A 24871-nucleotide genomic window follows, 5' to 3' on the forward strand; every position below is an offset into this window, starting at 1 on the left:
GAACCCTTACCAGGACCACAAGGCAGGCGTCCCCCTGGTGACCCCCGGAAAGAGCAGGCTCTCCCTGGAGGAGTTCCTATGGGAGACTTGTAACTTCCTCAGATAAAAATCGGTGTTTCAAGGAAAGATTAATATGATCTACAAATGATAACCATTTAGATAAAGGTATGGGGGTATAGAAGCCTTTTACGGTCACAATTTGCTGAGTCCTGACAATTTTTAAAAAGCCACAATCCTCCTAAAGTGGATGTAAAACTGCTATGTCATTTCAGAAGCCAGACTTCTGCAAGGAGACTCGCTGACGTGGCCTCCTGTGACGTGTGGCCTGCTCAAAGCACAGCCTCGGGGCTGGGATCGGGGTCCTGGCTCACATTCTAGCTCCTGGCCCTGGAAGCTTGCAGTAACATAAACACACAGGAGTCCTTCCACAAAGGATGCTCAGCCCGAGATGAGCCAGCACGCGGGAAGCCCAGGCACACCCCCAGCACACAGGCGTCCCCGGTCACCCTCCTGGTTGGGTGCCTCCCTGTCCCTGAGGTCCTTTGAATCTGAACATCTGCAGGTAGCAGACAAAGCTCCATGGCGGGGGAGGAGAGAAGCCAAGATTCTGAACCAGGGTGGGGATACCAGTTATGAAACCTTGTCTTTGGAACTACCCATTCCAGTGAAAGGCGCATCGGTAAGTTATTTCAACTTCTGTCCATTCCCAGAACCCAACATCTGAAACAGGTATAAAAAAAATGAATTTATCTGCAAAGAACCAAATTACTTTTCCTTAGGAAAAAAAAAAGTTTGGATTTTGGTAACAATTACCAATTGTCAAATTTAAGAAAATGGATTTTAATTAAAAATTAAATCAGAAATCGTGTTTCATATTTCAATCTTAAGCTTTTAACTTCTCCTCTGACCACAGGACAGGTCAGTCTGTATGATGCTTTCCAGGGAGACAAGGGATGATGACCTAAGTCAGGCACTTCAAAGGTACCGCAATTGTTTTACTGATCAATTAGACTTTTCATGACTACAGTGCAGTTTTAAGTTATGAGATTTTTCTATTTATAAAAACATGCTACTTTTAAAAATCAGTCTCAAATAAAAAATATAGATAAAAAAATCCATCTCAATTTCCCAACTCCTCAATTAGATTTATTGAAAATGGAAAACCACTGTTTTCATCCTTCTTGAGCAAGTCAGCCGTCAGTCAAGATGGATGGGGCCTTGGGTTCCTGACTCCGCAAGGCTCAGCTGTCCCACATGACACGAAAACGTCTAAGCTGCCACGTGGGCAGAGCCAACCCTCCATCCTGTTCTCTTCACAAGGTACATTTACATTATTATAGCAGCTTTCAACACATTTGCCTACTAGGCCTCCTTCAAGTCAGTGTTCAGACTTAGAGTCGCTCGGTGCAGCAAGGAGGATTACCCAGCAGAAGGGCAGCTCCAGTGAGAGCAGCCAGCATTCCTCCCAGGCACATAAAGGCAATTTAATTGCACACCCTCACTGGGGAGGCCTCATGGCAGCAGTGGGCTTCAGAAGCCTTGGGGAAACACACAATCCTGGAGGGGGACCCCAGCTCCAACCCTACGGCTACACCCTTGAGCAAGTTTGGACCTTCCTGCATTCCTCCCTGCACAGAATTCCCAACTCCTCTCATTGTTTTTTTTCCCCATTTTTGGTTATGAAACAAAATCAGAGCTTAAAAAATGGGGGGGGTGGGAGTCCCTTCCTCCAGGCTTATCTCCCCAGGTGGATGCCAAGTCCCTAAGAACTCTTCCCTTGAAGTTACCTCCAGCCTGGACAAGAGGAGTTACCTGCCCTTCCTCCAGGCCTTTCTGGACATGCAATCCTGAGGATGGGGCTAACAGGCCAGTCACACCAGCTACCCCTTGCACCCTGCAGATTTAACCGCCTGTCACAGCCCGTCAGGGCCCCACGATGAGCTCCATTTTATAAGGAAACTCAAGCACAGGGAGGCAGCTTAACAGGTAGAGCTGGGATGTGCAGAGGACCCTGCTACCCAGACGCACACACCCCTACTCCTCCAAAACATCCAAACTCACTAAAACCCTCCCACAGCACCTACCTGGAGTCTCTCCCACCACAAGCTCCCAACAAAGCTTGGACGGGGCAACATCCCAATGACACGGTCACCTTACTTTGGGGGCTCAATGGTCTCTCAAGCACTGGGAACAACTTTCTCTAGGATTTGTAGATGGGAAAGAGAGAGGATTTCAATTTTAACAAAACATTACTACAAGAGTAGTCTCCATTTTTATTAGCATACTGGATCTGGGATTGCCTGCGGAACTTGAAGTTCGGTTGGGCCCCAGAATCGCTTGCCTTGCTCCTAAAATATACCTAATAAAATCAGGTTAGGAATAGCTATAAATCAGTTTGCATGAACGAGATCTCTGACCTTCCCAATGTCTAGCTGGAAACACCTGTTAGACAGAAATATGCACCCCTGCCACTCCTAACATTCCTGGAGCCAACGATTTACAGAGTTTAACCAAGTGACAACTCCCCGAAAACTCTGAACACTCACCCTAACTCAACCTGTGATACTCAAGGATGACACCACCAAAGTTTCACATCATGCAAGGCACCCACGGGAAGGGAAAGCCATCCTACAATGTGCAAGCATTTACGTTATCAGAACCACCACCCTAGACCAGAACAGTAGTTCCCAAATTGGAGATGGGCATTTGTTAAAATGTATGCATCATGTTTATTTAAATGTGCATAAGGAAAAAACTAGTTTATCAAATCTGCAATGATAAAGATATTGTCGCTTAAGATAAGGTGAAGCTAAAAGCTGGCTTGTTGACAGGTGGCACTTGGAGACAGAGCATAAATCACGAAAGCACAATGCAATGCTTTCAGTGTGGGACACAGGATACAAGAAAATTACGAACTCCTCCTCTGTGGTTCACAGCATCCGTCAGTGACTTACTAGAGTTTGTTACGATTCCATTTCCATATACATTTTAAAGGTTTCACTTAAGCAATGATTTGTTTTAAATGGAAAAAAGAAATTCACGGACCAGTGCCCAAAGGAGACCCATCTAATTACACACACTGGCAAGGAAAGCCCCCATGACAGGTGTCGTCCTCCTACAGGAAGCATGAGGCCATGTCAGCTTTCGGGTTTTGTGCAGACTGCCCTCGGTCACATACACACAACAGAAGTCAGCATCCTCCTGCACACAATCAAACGAAGCAAGGGGACAGCCGGGTGCTCGAGCCCGGGTGAGAGGCTAACTTCCCTCTGGTTTCTCATGGAAACTGCTGACTTTTGCACCCCGTTCCTTACTCTACTGCCAGACACTTCTGTGGAGCCTCAACCGCCCAGACTGACAAGCTGGGAGAACCTAATGAGGGGGACATGTGTCATGGGCACTGAAGTCTAAGAACCGTGGAGGCGAATTCAGCCACCAGCTTACAGTGCACCCAACAAAGGCCTAATGGGGCAACTATTTTTTAAACGTGTGAGATTCGGGATCTGAACTACTGTTGAAATTCTCATGGACCTCAGGATGTTCTCAGCCTTTGTAAGGGCTAAATCAGCGCTTCTGATAGAATGATTAAGTTGCGGTGCGTAACACACTGACAGCACCCTCATGCCCGGTTCTTCTCCCTGTCGTGAAGAGCGTGAGGGCAGGAACACACTCAGGCGAGCCCATCTTCCTCTGAGCTGCCGCTTGCTAACACGCCCCTGGTACCTTCTGAAACGAGTCTCCGAATCTGCTGAGCCCTACGTCGCCTCTGCAATCTCACCGGAGCCACGCGCAGGGATGCGGTCAGGAACGCATTTTCAGTTGAATTTTTCCAAGCTGTAAAGAGATCTTTGGCCATTGAGGGGAGCCACTGGTTTGGTATATGAGCTGTTCTAAATATGATTGTGGATTTCCGACGCCATCAACCTTCTGCGTCTTCTGAAGCCTGCCTATTTCTTACCTGCTACAAGGTGCCCACAGAGTATGAAAAAGAAATTTAAAGTAGGTTAATTACTATATATTTAACATCACTATAAAAAAGACAGTTTTACACAAGTATTTTTAATCGGATTTGAAGATGTTTATTGCATACTGGTTTGATGAAAAACAAACAAAACATACATGTATTTAGCACGAGCTGGTGGGATACACCGAGCCTAACTGGGTGCGCAGCAGTCTGAGAAAGGAGTCGTGAGCGGCCCCGCTGTGACGAAGGTTTCCTGCAGCAGTCAGGCACCGAGCGTAACAGTCCCTAGTTCTCTCCTTTCAGCACTGGCAGCAGCTCACCGTTGTCTCTCAGTTCCTAACAACAAAAACAGAAAGCCAAAATAACATGTATGCATAGAGATGAAAAACAGAAACCTCCGAACCATCCCAGATTGCACCCGAATCCGAAAACCAGAAGAAATACTGGACTGGAATAAAACTCCAGTCTACCAATACACTGAAACCAAATATCATGCCATAAAAACGGAGCGTACTATCAGATTACAAAATTGAAGTTAAAAGGCATTCAGAAACCAAGACTGTTCAGCATTAACGCACACAACAATTACAGCCTCCTGTCTAAACAGTAATAAACAGGGGGGACAACTGTGAGTAATGTGCAAACACAAACGTGGAAGAAAGCGGCAATGTGCTCACCTGACTTCTCTCCGTCTGTGTCCCCTCATCTCAGGGTGATGTGAGGATGGCCTAAGCACACGGGCAGTGTGGCTGGCACGCGGTGGGACCCTCGTCACCAGCACTAGCATGAGCCGACCTGATCTAAACATTCCCACTCTCTGAACAGTCTGCAGGGTTGAAGCGGGCACTGACTACTACAAATTAGCTGCCGTTCTACTCAGGTCACTAGACTGACTGAGTCGTTGAATCACTGGGTAACTCCTTTATTCAACCATTCAACAAAAAAGGCTCTCAGTGCTCTTAAAGGCCAGCCAGAATTAACTCAAGTGGAACATCACTTATGTTTCCAGTGAACTAAAGATGAAGAACTGAACTCTGCAGGAAACAGACCAAAGTGGCAACCTAACTGTCCCCGGCTACCTTCTTGGGGGAAAATGTTACCAGCATCACACCTTTCCAAATGCGTGTTTTTAGCAGGTGAACAAGAGTCCTCTAACATCCTGTTACAGACCTACAACGAAGCTGCCCGTGAAGCTCAGCTTTAGAATTAAACGAGACTGACTGGGATTGTTATCTCCCCAGAGTCAGCGATGGCCCACCGCTACAGGCTATAAAACACTCACACAATACAGGCTCAGGAGTATTTGGGGTTTGAAGACTGCTTGGGTCTTAAACAAATAAAAAGTATATATAACACAACAAGTGCAGGTGTATTTTTGTTGCTTCCGGGCTATTCAAGAGCTACTATGTGAAACCTTGTTTTCTCCTCCAGGAATGAGACACTTTACGAGGAAAACTGCCTCTCCCCATCCTGAGAAGTGTGAAGTCAAACAAGGAATGCTGCGGCAGCTGAGCTGCATGGGGGAACAGCCGATGAGCAGCCTCTGCAGGGAATGGCGCTCGTGCCGGTGCTGACGAGACGTCCGGCCCACAGAGCTGGGGTCGCTCAACACTGGGCTTGAGTCATCTCACGATATGAAAATAGAAGCTAAAACTTACTTTAAAACATAAGTAGAAGCAGTGCTACTTACTACTTGCTTTCCACTTATGAAGTCAGACATCTGCCCTCAGAGAAAGTTCTCCAAGCGGCAAGGCAAGATGAAGGCCGGCCGGAGCACTGGACACTGGAGCAGCCCCACCTTCCGTGGAGGCCCGAGCTTCCCGAGTGGAGCCTGGCATTCCTCCTCAGGCCCCGTCCTGGCCCCGCCCACTGCCCCCCTCCTCCAACACCAGGGTGCCCGGCTGGGCTGGAGGCTTGGAGGGAGTGGCTAAGAAAGAGAGCCATGGTGGTATCGGGCGGGCGTGCCCAGAGAGAAGTCATGCCCGCTGAAAATTCACTGAGAGTTTATGGAAAGTAAACCAAAGAAGTACGTTAATCATCAAAGATGTATTCTCCAAACATGCTTACAACCTGACAGACCTAACCAAGCTGCAGCATCTGAGACCAGAGGTGGACCTGCAGATGGCCCACCGCAGTCTCACACTGTTCTGTGGGACCGGGGCCCGTGGGCTCAGGTCTGTCACATAGCTGGCAGGCCAGGCAGCACTGGGTGTCAGGCCTGCCCCCGGCCTGGTCCTCTCCACTCCATCACGCAAGTGCACACAGGCAAAATCAAAGAACACGAGAAATAATACAATATAAATTTAAAAGGACAGAAGAACTTCAGGAGCAGGAGCAAAACATTTCTATAAACGATTCAGAAACAAGAGGGGCCCTGAAGGACGCAGAAAACATAAGTATGGAACATGCCAGCTATCCAAAGCAGAACGGATGAGGAAAGAAAAGCTAAAAACATGGAAGACTTAGCAAAGTGGGAGTAAAAATCAAATTTTGAGCTTGGCCATAATCAGAGCATCTCAGAATGCCAAGTTACAGTTTGGCCCTTAGTGGGCAGTCCCTCCGGAGATGAAGGAGGTCATGCAGAAGGCCCCACAGTAGGGGGATGATCTGACTGGCTCAGGGAAGGGGTGAGAACAGTCTGATCCACCAGGGGCAGTGAGAGAACACGGTACTACAGACAGAAATGGCAACACAAGGTCAGAAGTGACTGGACAGGAGGCCAGGAAGGAAAGCACTCAAAGAAGCCACATAGTTACTGTTCAATATAAAATGATAATTTTCAAACATGCCAACATCTTCCGTCTTTAGGATACCAGATGAACTCCGACCTTACCTTAACAATATCCAGTCCTCCAACGAGCTCCCCTTTCACATACAGCTGAGGGTACGTGGGCCAATTTGAATAAGTTTTTAACCCCTGCCGAACCTACAGAAACAACAGGAACTCTGAAACCTTACTATAAGACCCTAATGAGTAAAACTAAGGCAAAGGACAAGAAACATAAAATACAGAACTTACTTCTTCATCCTCCAATATATCAAATGTCTCGTATTCAACACTACAAAAAGGAGAAAACATTTTAATAGGCAGTAGTTTTATTAAACAAAAAATTGTAAAACCTACTTGGTGTTTTAAAAACAGTCAAGAAAAGTAAACAGTTTTGTTGCTACTGACACTGACGATAAAAATGGAAATGACTTTACGTTTCAATCTGTCGGGTACCCCACAGAACAAGTCAGCCCAAGATACAAATTTATCTGGATTTTTCTCTAGACAACATTGGGTTAGAGAGGGGTCAGCAAACTTTGTCTCAAAGGGCAAGACAGTCAGCGTGTGGGCTCTGTAGGCCACGGTCTGCTGCAGATGCTCTACCCAGCTGCACAGCACAGAAGGAGCCTGACCAGGCAGACATGAGTGGGTGTGGCTGCGTGCCAATAAAACTTTATTTACAGAAGTCGGCGGCCAACTGCAGTGTGCCAACTGGCAGATTAGACTTGTATCCAAAGTTCACCCAAGTCTATCCTTAATACTGCGTTTCCAGCCCTTATCCCTGGGGCTGCTGCCTCTGACCTACTAGAAACTGCTCAGGGAGCAGGAGGGAGCAGCTCTGAGGCCCAGGGACACCCAGGGACACCCACAGCTGGACTGGAGGCTCACTAGCAGGACAGCTACACTGCCAACAAATGCCACCTCACGGAGCTGTGCTTCCCCACATGAAAACAAGCTGATTTCAAAGCACACGTGCTGTTCGCGGTATGCATAAACCAGTGAGAGTGGTGTGGCTGCATGCTGTATAACGAACACCATTTGTATAATGAATGCAGAATCACTGCATGGAAACCCAACCACCACAGGTACTCGGAAGGACGGCACTATCAGGTATGATCAAGGAATTAGTATGAATGTCGGACTGATTCCCACAGGGAGACTATGGAAGAGGTGCAGTCCCAAAAACTGGCCAAAGAAAATGCCACATGTAAAAAATAAATTTCAGTTTTCATAAAACCAAAACCACCTTCATAGGGAAATCTTGTTCACTTAGTAAACAAGTTTCCAAGAAAATTGTCCATGGTGCAGAAAACAGTCAAAAAAAATAAGATGACAGGATAAATCACCAACTACCAAAAAAGGAATGTCTGAAAGGGAAAAAAAAAAAGACCCAATGGAAGTCTCCCTTCAAGGTGAGCTAAAGGAGGCAGATCCTAATCTGAACAGTGTGATAAAAATAATAAGTTACAGAGCCATCTGAGGGACCTAGGATGTCCTGGGCCTGAGTATATGTAGGTGTGCGCATGTAGTCACGATGGCCAATGCATCTCTGAACAGTTCTTGTAAAGAGATGCACTGGCCATTCACACCTCAATGGACACTTGGCACACAGCCCCTCGAGGCATGTGTCGCTGGGCCAGTGAAGGAAAGTGTAAGAGTGGAGGGGCAGGAATACAAAGCCAGCAGTTTTTTCTCCACAGACTAATGGCTCTCAGCAAGGTCACAGTCTGTTCAAGCTAAAGAGTCCCGCTCATCGCAAGCCTGCAGCTGGGAGGGCTCCATTTCCAAAGAAGCCCCTCTGCTCTGGGATAACCAGGACTTGCAAATCCGAACAGCATTAGACAGATGGGGGCAGAAAGCAACGTTATGGAGACCTTCCACCAAACACACAGGCTGAGACGGCCCAATGCTGTGCTGTTCTGGCCTCAACCTTGCAGAGGGACACCCTGAGGGACACACTGTCACGAGGGACAGGCAGACTGAGCATACCACGCCAAGGAGCTGTCACAGAAGGAAGACGGGGAAAGGGGGCCATAAAAGCTGACGACCAGAACCAAGCCGGCCTCAGACAACCTCGGGCAGGGTGAGCAAGGGGCAGGCGGGAGACCAGACTACAAAAGACTCTAGACTCTCCTCTGTAAAATGTCACAATCTGCTTTTGAAGAAATCAATCATTTTGCTTTTTATGTCCCTAGAGTTGTATTTAACATGTGCTACTCAACTACTTTCAACCCTGCCCATGAATATCTAAATATTTCAAAGATTACCTTCCCCATAACCTCATAGGTTTCATTAATCTATTTAAAGCTATGGCTAGGATACTTATAATATTAAAAAGAAGCTCTGGTGAGATAAGAAATAAGAAAAAAAAAAGCCAAAACATTTGATAAACTACAGAACATGGGTGAAGTATCTCCAACCAAGTGGTTTTGTTTTTAACCAGAAAAATCAACGCAGTTTTCTTAGCTGGCAGCATTGCCACTGAGCAGATCAAAAGCATGAACACAGCCATTTAATTTCCCCCACGTCTCAGATGCACATAACGACCTCCACATGTGCTCTAGCCATTTCATAAACTGCTTAGAAATGAGAATAGTTTTGTAAGGAAAATTAAAAGCCTCTGATACACTTTCCTTAAAATATCTTAATGCATCTTAGTTAAGGACTTTCTTCTGGGAAAGTAGACAACTAGTTATTTTAATGATCGCCTTCTAAGAAGCTCCTTTATGTTACCAATCGGTTGACACTGGTCAGAAAATCCTATTGTGGTCTCAGTTAAAGCATTCACAAAACCCTGTAGCAAAAATAAATAAAAATATGTGGATATAGATGTAACAACTGACAGGCATCAGTGGCAGAACTGAAGAGTTGGAATTTCTTAAACACACCATTTGAAATCAGGATTTACGTACCCAGTATTATTTAGTATTTCCAGAATTTGTTTGCTGAATCCACATTTTGCTTCCTAAATTTATAAAAAGAAAAAAAGAAATGAGTAAAGATGTCATTTTCTACGCAGCCCCCCAGCATGGTCCCATGGAACATCGCTCACCGGGATGGCATGGACCCGCCACAGTGCACTTCAGGCTCTGACCACCAGAGAGGACACGTGTCCTGGAACCTGATAAGCTCTATGGTCAAACGTTCCTCTGAGTGGAACCTCGACGCTCCACAAAGTTCAGTTCCTTCTCCATTTCACTCTCACAGATGACCTCAACTCACCTAACCTTTTTGCAATGATTGGGATCACATCTTCCTGTTCCCAACTAAACGGTCACTCCCATTTTTTAAAATTTATCTTTACATTACAGAGCACCAACTTTTTTTTGAGGTTACGGCACTGTGACACATTTTTGTCAGGCCCCAAATCCCAGCAATCCCGTGGGAAAGGCCAGGCACCACACAAACTTAACAGCACACATGATTCTGCTCCCAAAATGTATCAATACTGGCTGGGCTTCCAGAAAAAACTGTGTTTTGAGAATAAAAATCTGCTTTATTAATCACCAAGAAAACATAAAAAGATAACTTTATCCTACTAAGAAGTATTAATTCCTCTATTTTGTTTTAATAAAATTAGTGAACCAGTCAAAGAATCTAGGTCCTAACCTAGTGATCCCAGCATGCTAAAACCTTTATTACCAGTTCCCTAGTCATTACCTTCACTACAGTTACACTGACTAGTTATGTTAACTAGTTGGTTTCACTATATCAGTTATATTAACTCTCACACTAGTTATCACAACCTCATTCTCAATGACTCATGAGGCGCACCGTCCATTCACACATGGGGCAGTGAAGCCAGGGAAGTTAAGCAGGCAGCCCACAGGCCTGGGCAGCACCAGGGCCCGGGGGGAATGTAAATGCTCATCTCGGTTCCATCAGCCTCACCTCTCAGGGCTTTAGCCTCCCCTGTTCCCAAACAGACCACACTGTCCCCGCTTGCCCACCTCCGTAACTGGTTGAGAATAAAGACAGGTAACAGAACCCACTGTCTGGAGATCTCTGTTCTGGTCCAAATATAAATGATCATCCTTTGTAAAGGCTTTTAATTTTCCTTACATATGATTGCTCAAGCTGTTGGTGGGCGTGATCTATCAAACTTGATATTCAAAATGATGCCCAACCAATATGTACCTTCATCCAAAAAGCTACAGGAACCATCCCATTATAAATAAGAACTGCCAAACTATTTCACCATTCATCAAATGGTACTGACCACACACAATGCTGCGGGGTTTACTTCTCCATCGCTGACTTCTTAAAGGGTGATCTAGGGCTGCACACTCCAAGAGCTTCGAGGCTCCCTGTACTCGGGAAGTATCTGGACCAAGCTGCCCACTACATGAGCCCACAGCCTGGAATGGTGCCAGAACAGCAACTTACAGAACCAGGACAGAGTGAACAGTGTTGACCAAGTTTGGCAGCAGAAAGAAATGCACCCCACTGAGATGCTGATGATAAAGTCAAGCAAAATGCAGATTACTTTGTTTGATCTCCATAAGCACCAATTAAGGCCTGGATAACTTCCTGATGCCACTACAGCTTCATTAGCCATGGCTAGGAAAAAAGATTTAAGTGTCCCCTTGTTGCAGATGTTAACATCAAAAGAAATTACAAATAAAACCATTTTTGAGTTCTTTACCTGTTTGTTTCCTTTCATAAAGAGCATCACAGAAGCTTTATTTGTCAGTACTTTGAGCCTAAAGAGAGAAAATTGATATAAAATGGCTCAGCTCAATTATTAAACACCACTTTTGCTCCGCTTCAGGAGTAACATGCATATTTGAGGGATAGCAGGATGATAGTTCACAGCTCTGAGTGGCATTAAACAAGCAAATGCATTGACATTTTCCTTTATTTCATTCCCTCCCTGAGCCACCATAAAACACAATATGGCTTTTAAGGCAATGAATGTTCCTTCGAGTTGCAATTCAAGCCCATCAACTCACAGCACTAAAAAAATAATAATAACCAACTCAATAAGGAATTGTTCGAGAAGGGGCCTGTCTAGGGAGCCCACCCACAATTTCCAAAACCAGATCTCGTGTGCTCCCTTCTCCACCACGAGGCCACACACAGCTCCACACTCCCTGGCTTCCACAAGGTCATTCTGGGAGGGGAAGTGCTCAGGGCTGCAACACCAGCCACCACCAGCTGCTCAAATCAAACGCTCCCATCCTAACTTTGTTTCCCACTTTCTGCAAGATTTCACACCCCGTGCTCTCACTTGCTGTCAAGAGCGCCAGCCGTCTGTGTCTAGCCTAAGGTCCAGTCACCCATCTCAGAACAGTCCGTGTCATGAGAATGGGCTGAAGACCCTCTGAGCCCCGTGGTGGTCACATCACCGGATCTTCCTCCCACTGGTGCTCTGGGTCACTCACAGCTCAACACCTCCTCAGAGAACAAAGTTATCACAAATGAAACACACAACTCATGCTCACAGCTAAGCCCCGTCCACTTCGGGGAGAGTACGCTAGGCTGATTCTCAGAAAAAGAAGAATGTGGTGCTGATCATCATCCATCACCTACAGTAACCCAACAATCTGAATCCAGGAAACCCAGATACTTCCCTCCGTCCCACATGCAGAGACATCGCCAGACCCGGAACTCAGGCTCTGGCTTTCCGCACTCTGGCAGCACTTTAGATGATCACTCAAAATACAATGAATATAGATCTCTACAGAATCTAACTAGCCAGTTAAATTGTGGTGCCTGAGGCCACAGGAAATAGACACGGCACACTAGGAAGGAGAGAGCAAGTGTGATGAAGACAGGGACACAAACGATAGCAAGAGTGTACTCAACAGAGAAAAATGGACTGAAAGCAGATGCAAGCACACACCAAGCACAAAGGACTTCGGAGGAGCATCGCCTCCATGAGCCACCCAGGGGATACAGCAAAGAATGCAACTGGGGGCACGCCTGGGTGGCTCAGTTGGTTGAGCATCTGACTCTTGATTTCGGCTCAGGTCATGATCTCAGGGTCGTGAGATTGAGCCCCGCATCGGGCTCTTCATTCGGTGCGCAGCCTGCGTGAGATTCTCTCTCCCTCTGCCCCTCCCCCAAGAACGCAACTGGGAGCGCAGAGTCACAAGGGACTAGGAGCATCACTGTCCTATCAAAAAGGCAGGAAAGGGTACAAATCATTGGAGAAAATGTGGCACTTACAGGTCAGTTGGACATATATGGGATACTATTTATTAATCAAGGACAGATAAATGAGGTGTTTATTATTAAACAATTTTAGAAATTCTCAGAATGCTGAATAGCAAGAAAATTACAAGAGAAAGTTTCACCTCATGAACTCAAGCCCCAACTACGAATGGCTGATACGCTGATGTATTTTAAAATAAATTCTTCTTTAAACCTCTACATTAATTCAAATTTATTACAATAAAAATCCCTTTAAGCCTCCCTACAGGCCAAAGTCCAAAATTTCCATAAGATAAAATCTTTAAAAGCTGATTGAGATCCTTCGTAAAACAAAGACCAATTTTACAGCTCCAAAATCTCCTTGAATTCTAAGTTACCATGATTAGAAAGGCAGTGTGATAGCCCGAAGTGTTTACACATACCACACACACAGCCTGCACTCCTCAAACGAGGCACCCCTCACGCTCAGTGTTCTGACAATGCCGAGCAGGGACTGCTACTTGAGGACCAGGATTGCTGGATCCCGGCTCAGAAACACAGAGAAAGAGTAAAACTGAGTCATGCCACTGAGAAAATGATAAAATGATATTTCTATAAAAACAAAGAATACCCTCCACCTAATCATTAATTTGGTGTAAAAATTTCCCCAGTGCAAATGAGACCTTCCCAAGTTTGCATGGCTAATCTGACTGCAAACAACACAATTATGACCTTGGCACACAAAAACAAATCCCTGATTTCTATATGGAAAGAATAATGCAAAAACCAAGAATTAAATATTTTTGAAGTACTAAATGGTAGACTATTTGAAACTTTTAAAACACTTACCTTTCCTCTAATTTGGGAGCTTTAGGGCAAATTGTATCTAGTTCATCAGATGCTTCAAGCTCCTGAAATCAACACATGTGTAAGTTTAAGAAAATATTCACATCAATCTCCTTGGTTGTATGGTATTACAGAGTATCAAGCATCTCATCAGAAATACTTTATATTCCAGGTTCATTTTTGTAAATGCAGAGATTCTTAAGTAATTTATACTCTAGATTCATTACTGTACTTAGAAAAGTGTGTTCTAAATGAAAATTCTTTACAAGGTACAGATTTCTCAGTTCTAACCTTAATTATATCAAGTCCTCCTATGAGCTCTCCAGAAACATAGAGCTGGGGATAGGTGGGCCAGTTGGAATAGGTTTTGAGGCCCTGACGAACTTCTTCATCTGAGAAGATATCAAAACTGCTAAACTGAATATTATGTTTGTTAAGGATTTCCACCATCTGCTTGCTGAAACCTGCATAAGAAAAAGAAAATCAAGAACTTAGCTTCTCTCTCTCTCATACCCGCGATTTCATATTCCTTCACAGCACACATTAGCTACTGACCATAGAGTCTGCCTCTGTTTCACCGTGACTTAATCAGTACACCTATACAGCATGTAAAGAGAAAACAAATTCCAAGAACCCCTTATCTGACGTTGAACTATACCACGTGTTCAAGTATGGCTTAGCGTTTAGCACACTTGTGAGTTTAAAAAAGTCTGTGTATATTTATCAATGTTCCTCTTAATATTAGGCACATTTTTTGTTGTAGGAGAAACAATGCTGGCCAGAAAGCCCTGGCACCTGCTCCATCCAGCAGGGAGACGAACAGTTGAGCCCTGGACAGGCCCCCTCCCGTCCCTGCACTTCCCCATCAATCAGGGGACTGACTTGGATACCCCAGACAGTCCCTCCCAGCTCTGCTGTCTGTGAATCTCTAAGAATCACCACTGGATGGAGGAAAAGCCCCACAGCGGCCATCATTAGCCACTCCTTGCGCACGCAGACTGGAAACCCGACTGTTTGGTTTCTATTGCCTTGTATCAGGTCTGTGCGCTCGGTCTAGCACTTCTCCGTCTTTCGCCATCTCTAATAGAATAAATTAAAAGTCAAGGAGGAATGTGTTCTTTCAGTTGAAACTGGTACATTGAATTTCAAAGCTGTCTTCTCTGTTGTTATATAGGCACTGTCAATAGACTGACAGTGTTCTTTCTCATCTGGTACCGTAACTTGACAGTCTCTTTTTTAAAACTATTTACATTCCCTAAAGTATGTAATGTGATTTTTTTTACTGCACTGTAGTGACAATCTTACGTTCCATGATTTTATTATACTTTTGTGACACATTTTTGTCCTGTACTTTTTTGACATCATTTTCTGATTATGACATTAGTACTGAAGTATAAGAGTGTGATATCAGTCTTTTATAAATCTATTAGTCTTGTCTGAAAAGAGGATATTTTTCTTTCCATAAGCTAATTCTTCCCAATTGTTTTTCAATACTTTGTACCACTCCACTTTCACATTCCATCCTTCTTTTCAAACAGTCATAATTCACTGGAAAATGACCTATTCTTTATGTGCAAAATTCCTGCAGGATTTCACAGCATCAGCATTTTGAAATAAAATCAAATCATAAAATTCAGTATAAGATTAATTGCAAGAATAGGTTTCACCTGATGCCATGCAAAAGCACCTTTACTCTAAAACCTGGATGTATTACTGAGCTCCAGACATTTTTCAGATCTACAGTTTATTAAGATAAAGCACTGGTATTTATTTGTACAGCATATAAGTTGCTTTTCCTACAACTCAAGTGTTAAGTTCATGTACAGCCTGAAGTAAAACACTGATTCTGAAATTTTTTTCATTCATCTGGGAGTTCATTAGTAAACAGCTAACGGCTGATTGCTGATGGTTATTCTGCTGCCAATATATTAACTCATTTCTACTGTAACTGGCTGAGGAAAAGCTTTCCTTTAGCTTTAGGCAATTACATGCAGACTAGAAAGATTGATGGGTAATGTTTCGTTTTTAAGGGTTAAAGTGGCAGACTGGAAATGTTATGCTTAAGGATAAAATAGTGAGAAGGCTTCCTTCTAATAACACAATATTTACACATTTTTTTTTTTAAGAAAAGTGCATGAATGCAATAAAAATATTTACAAGTAGAAAAACCACGTTTAGCTGCTACAGAACCAGCATTTCGGTCTGCAGTCGTTTGTACTCATGACAGGAGGCGTGAATAGTACACCTAACTGGGCCATTTCATCACTATCTAGTCACAATAAAACCCTGAAGCCCACTTATGAACCAACGATGCTTGTGTCTGATTTAAAAAGAAAAACCTGCTAAGATAGACTTTTACTGCAGAAGAAAGGTCTGTCCCGCGGTTCAAATACCCTGCTTTGCTAAAAGCTTTGTTAACTGAAACGGATACAAGAATTCCCAAATAACTTAATTAACCTGCATGTTCAAGGATTTAACATTCTGTTTAAAAAGATGGACATCTCGGTGCTTCTTGAAAATCTGCCTAAAACATGAGAGTCCTCTTTCCTGTCCTCCTGAGGAACACAGAATAAGGATAATCTAATTCTTTGATGACAGACACCCTATCAACGTGTCAGGCTCATAACACACGACAGTAGAGCCCAAAAGTGAAAGCGACGAAGACAGAGTGTGAAGCGTGCAAGGGTCGGGCTGAGACCCAGCGGGCTCCATGGCAGACCCTGAAATGGCTTTCAGGGTTTCCTTGAGAGAAAATGTAATGTTATTCACTCATGGCTTTGGATTAATTGCAATCAAGGTGGGGGCCAGCTAATCAAAAACCACCATAGCTCCACTGCACAACGGGAGCCCAAGGGGAACACTGGGTGCTACTAGCGGCCTTCCAAGGGAATTCTGTACAAAACATGGAAATACCAGCCAGTCGCGTCCAGGAGCACGAACGGTCACGGCTTTTATAAAGGAGGCTTTGCCTACACCTCGTCTCTGATGTGCCAACACAGAGCAAAACCTCTTTTCCACTAAGCAGCTCAGAAAGGAAGCGGGTGAAAGTCAAGTATGCGCCTATGTGAGAGAACAGTTTAAAGATGCAGACGGTGTGTGTGGCAGGGCACAGAGGAGGGGAAACAGAGCCAGGGGCGCATCAGTGGAGCGAGTGGCCGGGAACAGCCACAGCAAAATACCTTCTACTCGATCCTTAAGTATTTTTTTAAAGAATACCTACATTCTAAAATAATCTATTCACCATATGTCACATGTTTATTGTATCTGACAGAAAGACATGCTGTTACAGAAATCAAGATATCAGGAAACAGAAAAGCCTGTTAAAAATGTAGTTCTAAAAATCATAAAGAATAGGGGCACCTGGGTGGCTCAGTCAGTTTAGTGTCCGACTCACGATTTGGGCACTGGTCATGATCTTGGGGTCGTGGAATCAGGCCCCCGAGTCGGGCTGTGCGCTCAGCAGGGGGGTCTGCTTGAGATTCCCTCTGCCCCTCCCCCCCACTCAATCTCTCTCTCTCTCTCTAACAGATAAAATCTTTTTAAAAAATTACAAAGAATAAAACAAGTACTTGTTTGGAATGAAACTGTAACTGCTAAATCATATATATCTAAAAATCTCTTTTGAATTCCCTAATTATATCTTTTATTATCTAAATGTCTATAATACTGTGTTTTTCAGATTGTTCTAGCATGTTGTAAAGCTTCTTTTTTATTCTACCTTGTTACTTATAGTCTTCTAAATGCCAGTTAACATACAAATGGCTAGAAATACATTATAAATTAAGTCTAATAAAAAGGTAAGCAGAAAAACGACTATTTCTAAGTGTAATTCTAACTTACTTGAATAATCATACAACATCTGATCTGAAAAGGATCTCCAAGACGGACTCTAACCCCAACACCACCAAGGAAGGACTGGGTGCAGAGGGAGAGTCACTGACCTGTACCTACATCCCCAGGGCAGGGGCATAAGGTGGTGTTGGGATGCGGCTCATCTGCCGTGACATCTGGCTACCACGCTTCCCAGTGCACGACCTCCCCCTCTGCTGCCTTAGCACCCCTTCCCAAGCTGCACTTTTACCACCTGCCAGTCTTGTTAGGTTCCCATTCAGAAAGGAGTGAGAGAATGCTCCTGTTCCATCCCAAAGAAGAGAGTATTCTATTGGTTTTACTGTAGGCTTACTGCATAGAACCCTTCCTACAGGTTCATCCACATCTGACAACAGTTCACCCACACTTCAGATTGCAAGGAAGGCACTGAATAAAACCCATCAGACTCATATTGTAAGTCCCTGTTCTCAGGTCACCAAAGAAAGTACCAGAAATGATTTTCCTGCCTGATGGGAGAAAGTAAACCAGTCATAACCACTATTAAAAACAAACCACCACAACAAAGATGGGCTGTTGCTATCTGGGGTTAACTCCAGTAGAGACCAAGTTAGTTTTTCAACATATAAACAGCAGGCATTATCTGACATGTAAATACTAGCAAGGATATTTTTCAAGTAGAACTGAGAGAAAAAGGAACCATTTCTTTACCTTTTTAAGACAGGACTCAATATGAAACTTTATTTTTAAAACTAGACTTTCATAATCTAATATGTAATTTGTTAACCATATAGGGAGGAATTTACAATTAAATTTACACTGGAAGCTAGGTTATTTTTATAAAGTCACACTGGACATGCAGTAATCATATCAATAGCACACTCCATTTTACTGCTGCGTATCTTAATAAACTCCCTCCTGTATAGTTGAAACAAATACTCTCAGATTCTCAACAGCAACATCAAGAGGCATTAAATGCTCAATTATGAAGCATAATAATGTTGTACTAGGCATAGTAAAAAGAAAATAACATAAACCCAATACCAGAGGGGTCAAATAAACTCTAAAACTCACTTAAGGACAAAATTACAAGCATATATGTACAGAAAATAAGAGTGATTATAAGCCACAGAATTCAGAATCTTTCAATTATTAGCACCTATAAACAATAGGTGAACACTGCAGTCACATAATTCAACGTTGGGACAAGAAGGAAGGCAAAAGCACAGGGGGAGACACAGGAATGCCACCAAAATTCTGTAAATTTTTAAACTGCTGAATCTGGACTACATGAATCAAGAGAGACTGCCAAGAAAGACAGGAAACTGTTAATAGCAAAATGAACTGAGCAGACAAAAGCCCATTCAGGTGACAGCAATGTGATGGCTGGAACCTAATCCCAACTACACTCCGAGGTGACCTGAGCAAACTCCCCCTCTTTGGGTACTTAGGTATATAAAACAAAAATCTTCAATCAGATGATTTCTAAGATGCCTCTGGGTTCCAACATTCTCTGTGTGTGTGGCGCAACCTAATTCTCATCACCTCACAACAGAATGCCAGTGGGACTTAGGACCTTCCTGATTTTCTAAAGGTATCTCAACACAAGTGTAAGAGGAACGGACAGCAGGAACAGAGATGGGCACCTAGCCGCACCCCATGCTGGTCAAGCACCCGTTCTGTCTGCGTCCTTGTGAAAGCAGCTTCTTACCGCAGCGCGGCTCCTGAGGAGTTCCTTTCATAAACAACATGCAAGGGGCGGCATGAGTTAATTTCTTCAGGCGAAGGTTGAGATCTTCTTTAGGATGCTCGTTACCACTGGGTGGGAAGGAGCCGCTAGATGCATGGCGCTGAACTTTTTTGGTCAACTCTGGGGCATGTGCACCATCTAATCGGTCAATTTTCTGAGAATTCTGAAGTTAAAAAAGTCGTTTAGAATATGTGTGGCATTCTTTCATCATCCCTTTTAAGATCCAAAATTTTAACAAGTATGAACTCATAGCTCTAGCCAATTTTTAAAGGGGTCAACACTATTGTATGTTTTTAAAAACCTGATTACCAATTGCCAGATGCATCTTAATTTTAGAAATACATAATTGTCTTCTTTTTTTCCCTTTTTGGGAACATACTAGGAAAACATCACAATACCTCAAACTCAAACCAGATCAGAGTCTAACCAAAAACAGAAAAGATTTCCCCACCCTCATGGGGATGAATCTATTACTAAGTATAAATGCGGTATTGGGGGGGAACTGTGGTAACACTCAGGGGTGCCCTAAAGCACAGATCTGCACCTGCTTCCTAAGAGAGTCATTAATCAAACCAGGACCAGCCAGATGTTCCATTACGCCCAGGCACATGCCCTAAGCAACCAACTTTGACCCAACTCAGGGAACATTTTGGGTCTATAGCCAAGTATCCGGATTGTTGTCTAGAAGCCCCAACTCTGATTGCCCATGACACTTCTGCAGGAACCCCAGGCCAAGCTTCGGCATCAGTGCAAACAAGGAGACTATGAGAAGACAGGGCAAAGCCAGGAACAACCAGTGCCAAGTGTTCAGGGATCAGGGGAGAGGGTAAAGGAACCAAGACAGAGCCCCATGGCCCACGACAGAAGCAGGATCTCTTGTGCCATCTTTATCCTTACCTTGAAAAACAGAAAGGTGGGAACAGAACTAATTTCATATTTTTCAGATACTTCAGGAACGGCTTCAGCTTCCAACTTTAAAATAAAAGAATTTAAAGCTTGATTATAAAAAGGTCCTTTCTTACTACTTCAATATGTAAATCAGCTTCACATGCATCATCCCTTCAAATAGTTGATGTTTTTAAAAAGTATGGCATAAAAGTTTATGACACATTTACATTTAAATGAGACTCACTGGGCTGGCATGTCATCCACTGAGTCTGCAGTGTCAAAACAGGTTCAGAGGTTTTTATTTTGTTGCACATTTCAAAAGATGCCTGGAGGCTGTGAATAAAATTTTTGGTGCACTAGTGACCTAGTAAATTTTCAATCATATGCAGCTACTACTATATTGAAATCCATAAATCACTGACCCCAGTTATGTCATGATTACAGTGTTTATTTTCTGCCCACAGCAATTCTTGCTGTTTGCTCTATTGACTAATTTCAAGAGGCAGTACATCATGACTGACAGTTGTAGCCTTCTGCAAATTATGAAGCAAAAAGGAGTATTTCTTCAATAAACTATTGATGTCTGATAAATTTTACCGTTAACTCCTGCAAGGCTGCTGGACACTAAGCAGATATCTTGCTAGGTTATTTGCTTCTGGGTCTATTCATACATTTAAATGCATTTTAAATAAGATGACTGCATTCTGCTTGATAATTTCCTTGAGGCCCCTCAACCAGATATGATGTGCTATCTGACATATGAATTTTAAACGTATTTAATAACTCAATTTCTAAGTAATTAGAACACAATTCCTGTAAGCTATTTATGTAGGACTTTGTAAACCGTACACTTTGAGAAAAACCAAGACATAATATTATATCCTTCCCTCATAGGACTGTCAATTTAATATAAACTTTTTAAAACCAATAAAAATCTGTATTCACATTATACCTGTAGGAAATAAAATTTATTGATAAATTATACTGTTAAAAGATTTAAATATATATATCCTGTATTTTTCCAGGAATGAAAGATTTCCACTGGGCTTAAAACACTATTTTTATCTAGCGCTTTCCCCGATCCGGTATATATCTATCCAAATGAACCCTGACTGTAAGTGGGAGGCAGAGTCATTTGTCTTTGGTTTGTATCTTCCTTCTCATATATTTCTTGGGTGCTCTTTTCCTACTTTATTTTTTTTTTCTTTAAAACACCCTTTTGAAACAATATTTGTAATTACTTTCATTTTTCAAAATGTACTAGGTGAAAATCATATACATTTTAAATCAACATCAACTGTCCAATAAACCCGAAAAAATGCAAAAAAGAAAAAGCATTTGGAGAGAGCTATTTAGAACACACTTTTTAAGTTTTTAAAACTTTTGTGCTGCTTTCTTTCATACAATTGCACACTCAGACCAAAGAGGAACAGAAAAGGCAATGATTAAGGCAGTTCATTATTTTCTCTCTCTCAAATAATCTCTCAAGTGCCCACCACATGTGGGCATTGGGTTAGGCTCAGTTACGATCCCTATCTTTGGTACTACTGGATTCTAACAGCAAATAAGACAAATTTTAAAAAGGGGCAATACTAAGAAAGAAAGAAAAAAAAAAAAAAAAACCCACAAGATAATAGTCTTAAGCCAAACCAAACCAGGAAGTATCTGGAGTCAAAAACACAGTCCTCCGTGTGGCCAAAAGTTGACCTCTTCTCACGTTCCTGCTGGTTTCCAACAGTCTCCCTTAATGACAATTCTTCCAGGAAGCAAACAATCCTCTTGAAATTCCTAAAGCCAGGAAGATCACCACATGCACCTCTCGAAAAACAGCTCCCAGGAAGATGAGATCTTAATAAGACAAAGGCAGTGGTGACAGACAAATCCTCCCAGGCACTGGCCAGGAGTGCCACTGAAGGCAAACCCATTCCCCCAGAACAAGGTTTCTGAGGTCCTAAAACCTTTGCACACTGAAATTCTTTGGGAACATTTTTATTGGATGTAAAACAACATGACAGTTCTATCAATAAAAACAGAAAATACTGAAAACTGATCTGCATTCAGAAAAGACCAAAGATGATCGATAAGAGCAATCTTTCATGGAAAGCCTACCCTGTGCCACAAACCATGACAGGCCCTTTGCAGACAATGGCCTAAACTACTTAAAACCTGGAAAGGTGGGTAGTATATAATCAACTCAAACTTACAGGTGGCTAGGTAAAGATGTAACTTGTCCAAAGACACACAGATAATAAGTAGTAGAGCTGAGAAACAAACCCAAGTTTGTTTGACTATAAAACCTATGCTTTTTTTTCACTATACTGTGGTATACTTTTCCTACTGTATCAATCAAAAAGAAAGATTAAATTTCAAGATAGGATTTATACATGACTTTAGCATCCACCAAACATGAACATTTCCAGAATGGAATCTCAGACAGAACGAATGCCTTCGGTGGGAACCACTTGCTTGCTGAACCACGACTCTTGAAGTCAGACCCTTCCCCTGAGGTGTGCTGTATGTCTGTGGAGTGGGGTGAAGAGAGGCAGGGAGGTGTTACCACAGCAAGGTAAATCCAGAGGTAGGGAATTCACTCTCTCCAGGGTCACCAAAGACCACTACGACAGTAATGGCTAACAGCTATGATTAATCTAGGCCAGACACTGTTCTAAGTGCATTTTGTGTACTGACTCATTTAATCTGCCCGATAATGGATGCTGTTATCACACCTGACTTCCAGGAGAAACTGGAACTTAACAAGGTTAGGTAAGTCAGCCAAGATTACAACACTGTTTGGTGGAGCACAGCAGTATGGCTCCAGAACCAAGCTCCACTCTACACTACCATGCTGCCATTTCAGCAAATCCAATAGCTACCCCTCTTTCCTCATTTTACTGACCTTTCAGTATCATCAGTGTGACCACACCCACCTTCTCGAGATACCACCTTCTCGACAAGCCTTCACTTGGCTTCCCGATTTTTCTTTTTCCCAAATTCTGAGACTCAGTCTCTCTGGCTTCTTCCTTCACATCTGGCCAACCTCTACATGGCTGGCACATCCCAGGACTTGATGCTGAGTGCACTTCTCTTATTTATGCTCATTCTCCCTGAGTGGTCTCATCCAACCCTGTGGCTCTAGGTAATACCAATATGGCAACAATGCCCAAGTTAATATCCATGCCAGACCTTCCCCCATCACCTCCAAGCTACACACTCAACACCTGCACTCAGATCTCTACTAGGTATCCCACTAAACCTGTTCCTCCCCAGGGCATCTTGATCTCTATAATCCATCCAAAGGATCAGATCAAAAAGGAGACAATTTTGATTAATCCATTTCCCTCACGGGACATCCACTCCATCAACAGGTCCTCCAGGTTCCCCCTTCAAAATATAAGCCAAATCAGAGCATCATCTCGATGCTCCCTCTCCACTAGACTCCAAGGCATCTCTAACCCGGCCTGTATTTGAAATAGCCTCCTAATGAGTGTACTTGCTTCTAGTCTGCATCCTTTCTTCCCCCACTTCAAACCACTGCCCACAGGACAGCTGGAGGAATCAACTTAACAAGAGAAATCCAATTGTGTGTCACTTCCACTGCACTCAAAATAATACCCAAACTCGGGGCACCTGGGTGGCTCAGTCGGTTAAGCATCTGCCTTCAGCTCATGTCAGGATCCCAGTGTCCTGGGATCGAGCCCCACATCGGGCTCCCTGCTCAGCAGGAAGCTGCTTCTCCCTCTCCCTCTGCCTGCCTGTCTGCCTACTTATGATCTCTGTCAAATAAATAAATAAAATCTTAAAAAAATAATAATAATACCCAAACTCTTCCAGTGCCCACAAGGTCATCTGGCTGTTGCCTCCCTCTCCAACCTCTTGCCAGAACCTCTCCTCCTTCACTAGCTCCACTGGCCTTCTGCCGGCCCTCCGACAGTGTTCACTTGCTGATCCACAGCCTAAAAGTTCATCCCAAGCTCTCCCAATGACAATTCCTTTTCACTTTCCAGCTTTCCCTTACCAGATACACCTCTCCAGCCCAACCCGAATAAAGTACCCACCCACCGCCAAGTCCTCCTCTTCTACCACCTGTTTCTTTCTTTCCAGAACTTACTACGATGTAAAATTACCTTGGTAATATGTGACTCGATGGCCCTACTGTTCTATACCCCCAGTGACTAGCATAATGGTGGCATATAAGTAAGTGTTAGATAGATAAATTCTGACACACTACTGAACAAAGGCTGGTCACTATTGCTAAGCCTACAATGGGAATGACCACTGGCCAGGGTGGCCCTGAGAACAATTAAACCTCACACTCAGAGACATCTTGTTAAACTTCATTCTTTCTAACTCTGTGACATGATCTAAAAGGAAAATTTTTCATAATCAAATTCTCTGTCCAAAGAGATATTTAAATTAATGTTTTGGGTAGCTTTTTAAAAGACCTTTGCCAAACTTAGCCCAGGAACGGCTAATAAACTTTGTTAATTATTGGGGCGCCTGGGTGGCTCAGTTGGTTAAGCGACTGCCTTCGGCTCAGGTCATGATCCTGGAGTCCCGGGATCGAGTCCCGCATCGGGCTCCCTGCTTGGCGGGGGGTCTGCTTCTCCCTCTGCCCTCTTCCCTCTCGTGCTCTCTGTCTCTCATTCTCTCTCTCTCAAAATAAATAAATAAATAAAATCTTTAAAAAAAA

General features: G+C 43.4%; 1 protein-coding gene across 2 annotated transcripts in view; it reads right to left on the minus strand.

Moving 5' to 3' along the window:
• Positions 1–4056: 4056 nt before the first annotated feature.
• Positions 4057–24871, minus strand: part of GLRX3 (glutaredoxin 3) — a 31772-nt gene continuing 10957 nt past the window's right edge. The window contains exons 3-11 of one of the 2 annotated variants that reach the window (XM_081823288.1): positions 20191–20265; positions 19255–19456; positions 14007–14179; positions 13719–13780; positions 11380–11437; positions 9647–9699; positions 6984–7023; positions 6798–6890; positions 4057–4300 (exon numbers count right to left, since the gene is read on the minus strand). In XM_081823288.1, coding sequence (XP_081679414.1) covers positions 4250–4300; positions 6798–6890; positions 6984–7023; positions 9647–9699; positions 11380–11437; positions 13719–13780; positions 14007–14179; positions 19255–19456; positions 20191–20265 — 807 coding nt within the window. In that variant the 3' untranslated portion in view covers positions 4057–4249. Of the gene's footprint in view, positions 4301–6797; positions 6911–6983; positions 7024–9646; positions 9700–11379; positions 11438–13718; positions 13781–14006; positions 14180–19254; positions 19457–20190; positions 20266–24871 lie in introns of those variants that run through there. The other variant, XM_081823289.1, reaches the window with a different exon arrangement.

This window comes from Leptonychotes weddellii, chromosome 6 (assembly GCF_054177405.1).
Source record: "Leptonychotes weddellii isolate Sample4059 chromosome 6, ASM5417740v2, whole genome shotgun sequence".
Classification (NCBI taxonomy): domain Eukaryota; kingdom Metazoa; phylum Chordata; class Mammalia; order Carnivora; family Phocidae; genus Leptonychotes; species Leptonychotes weddellii.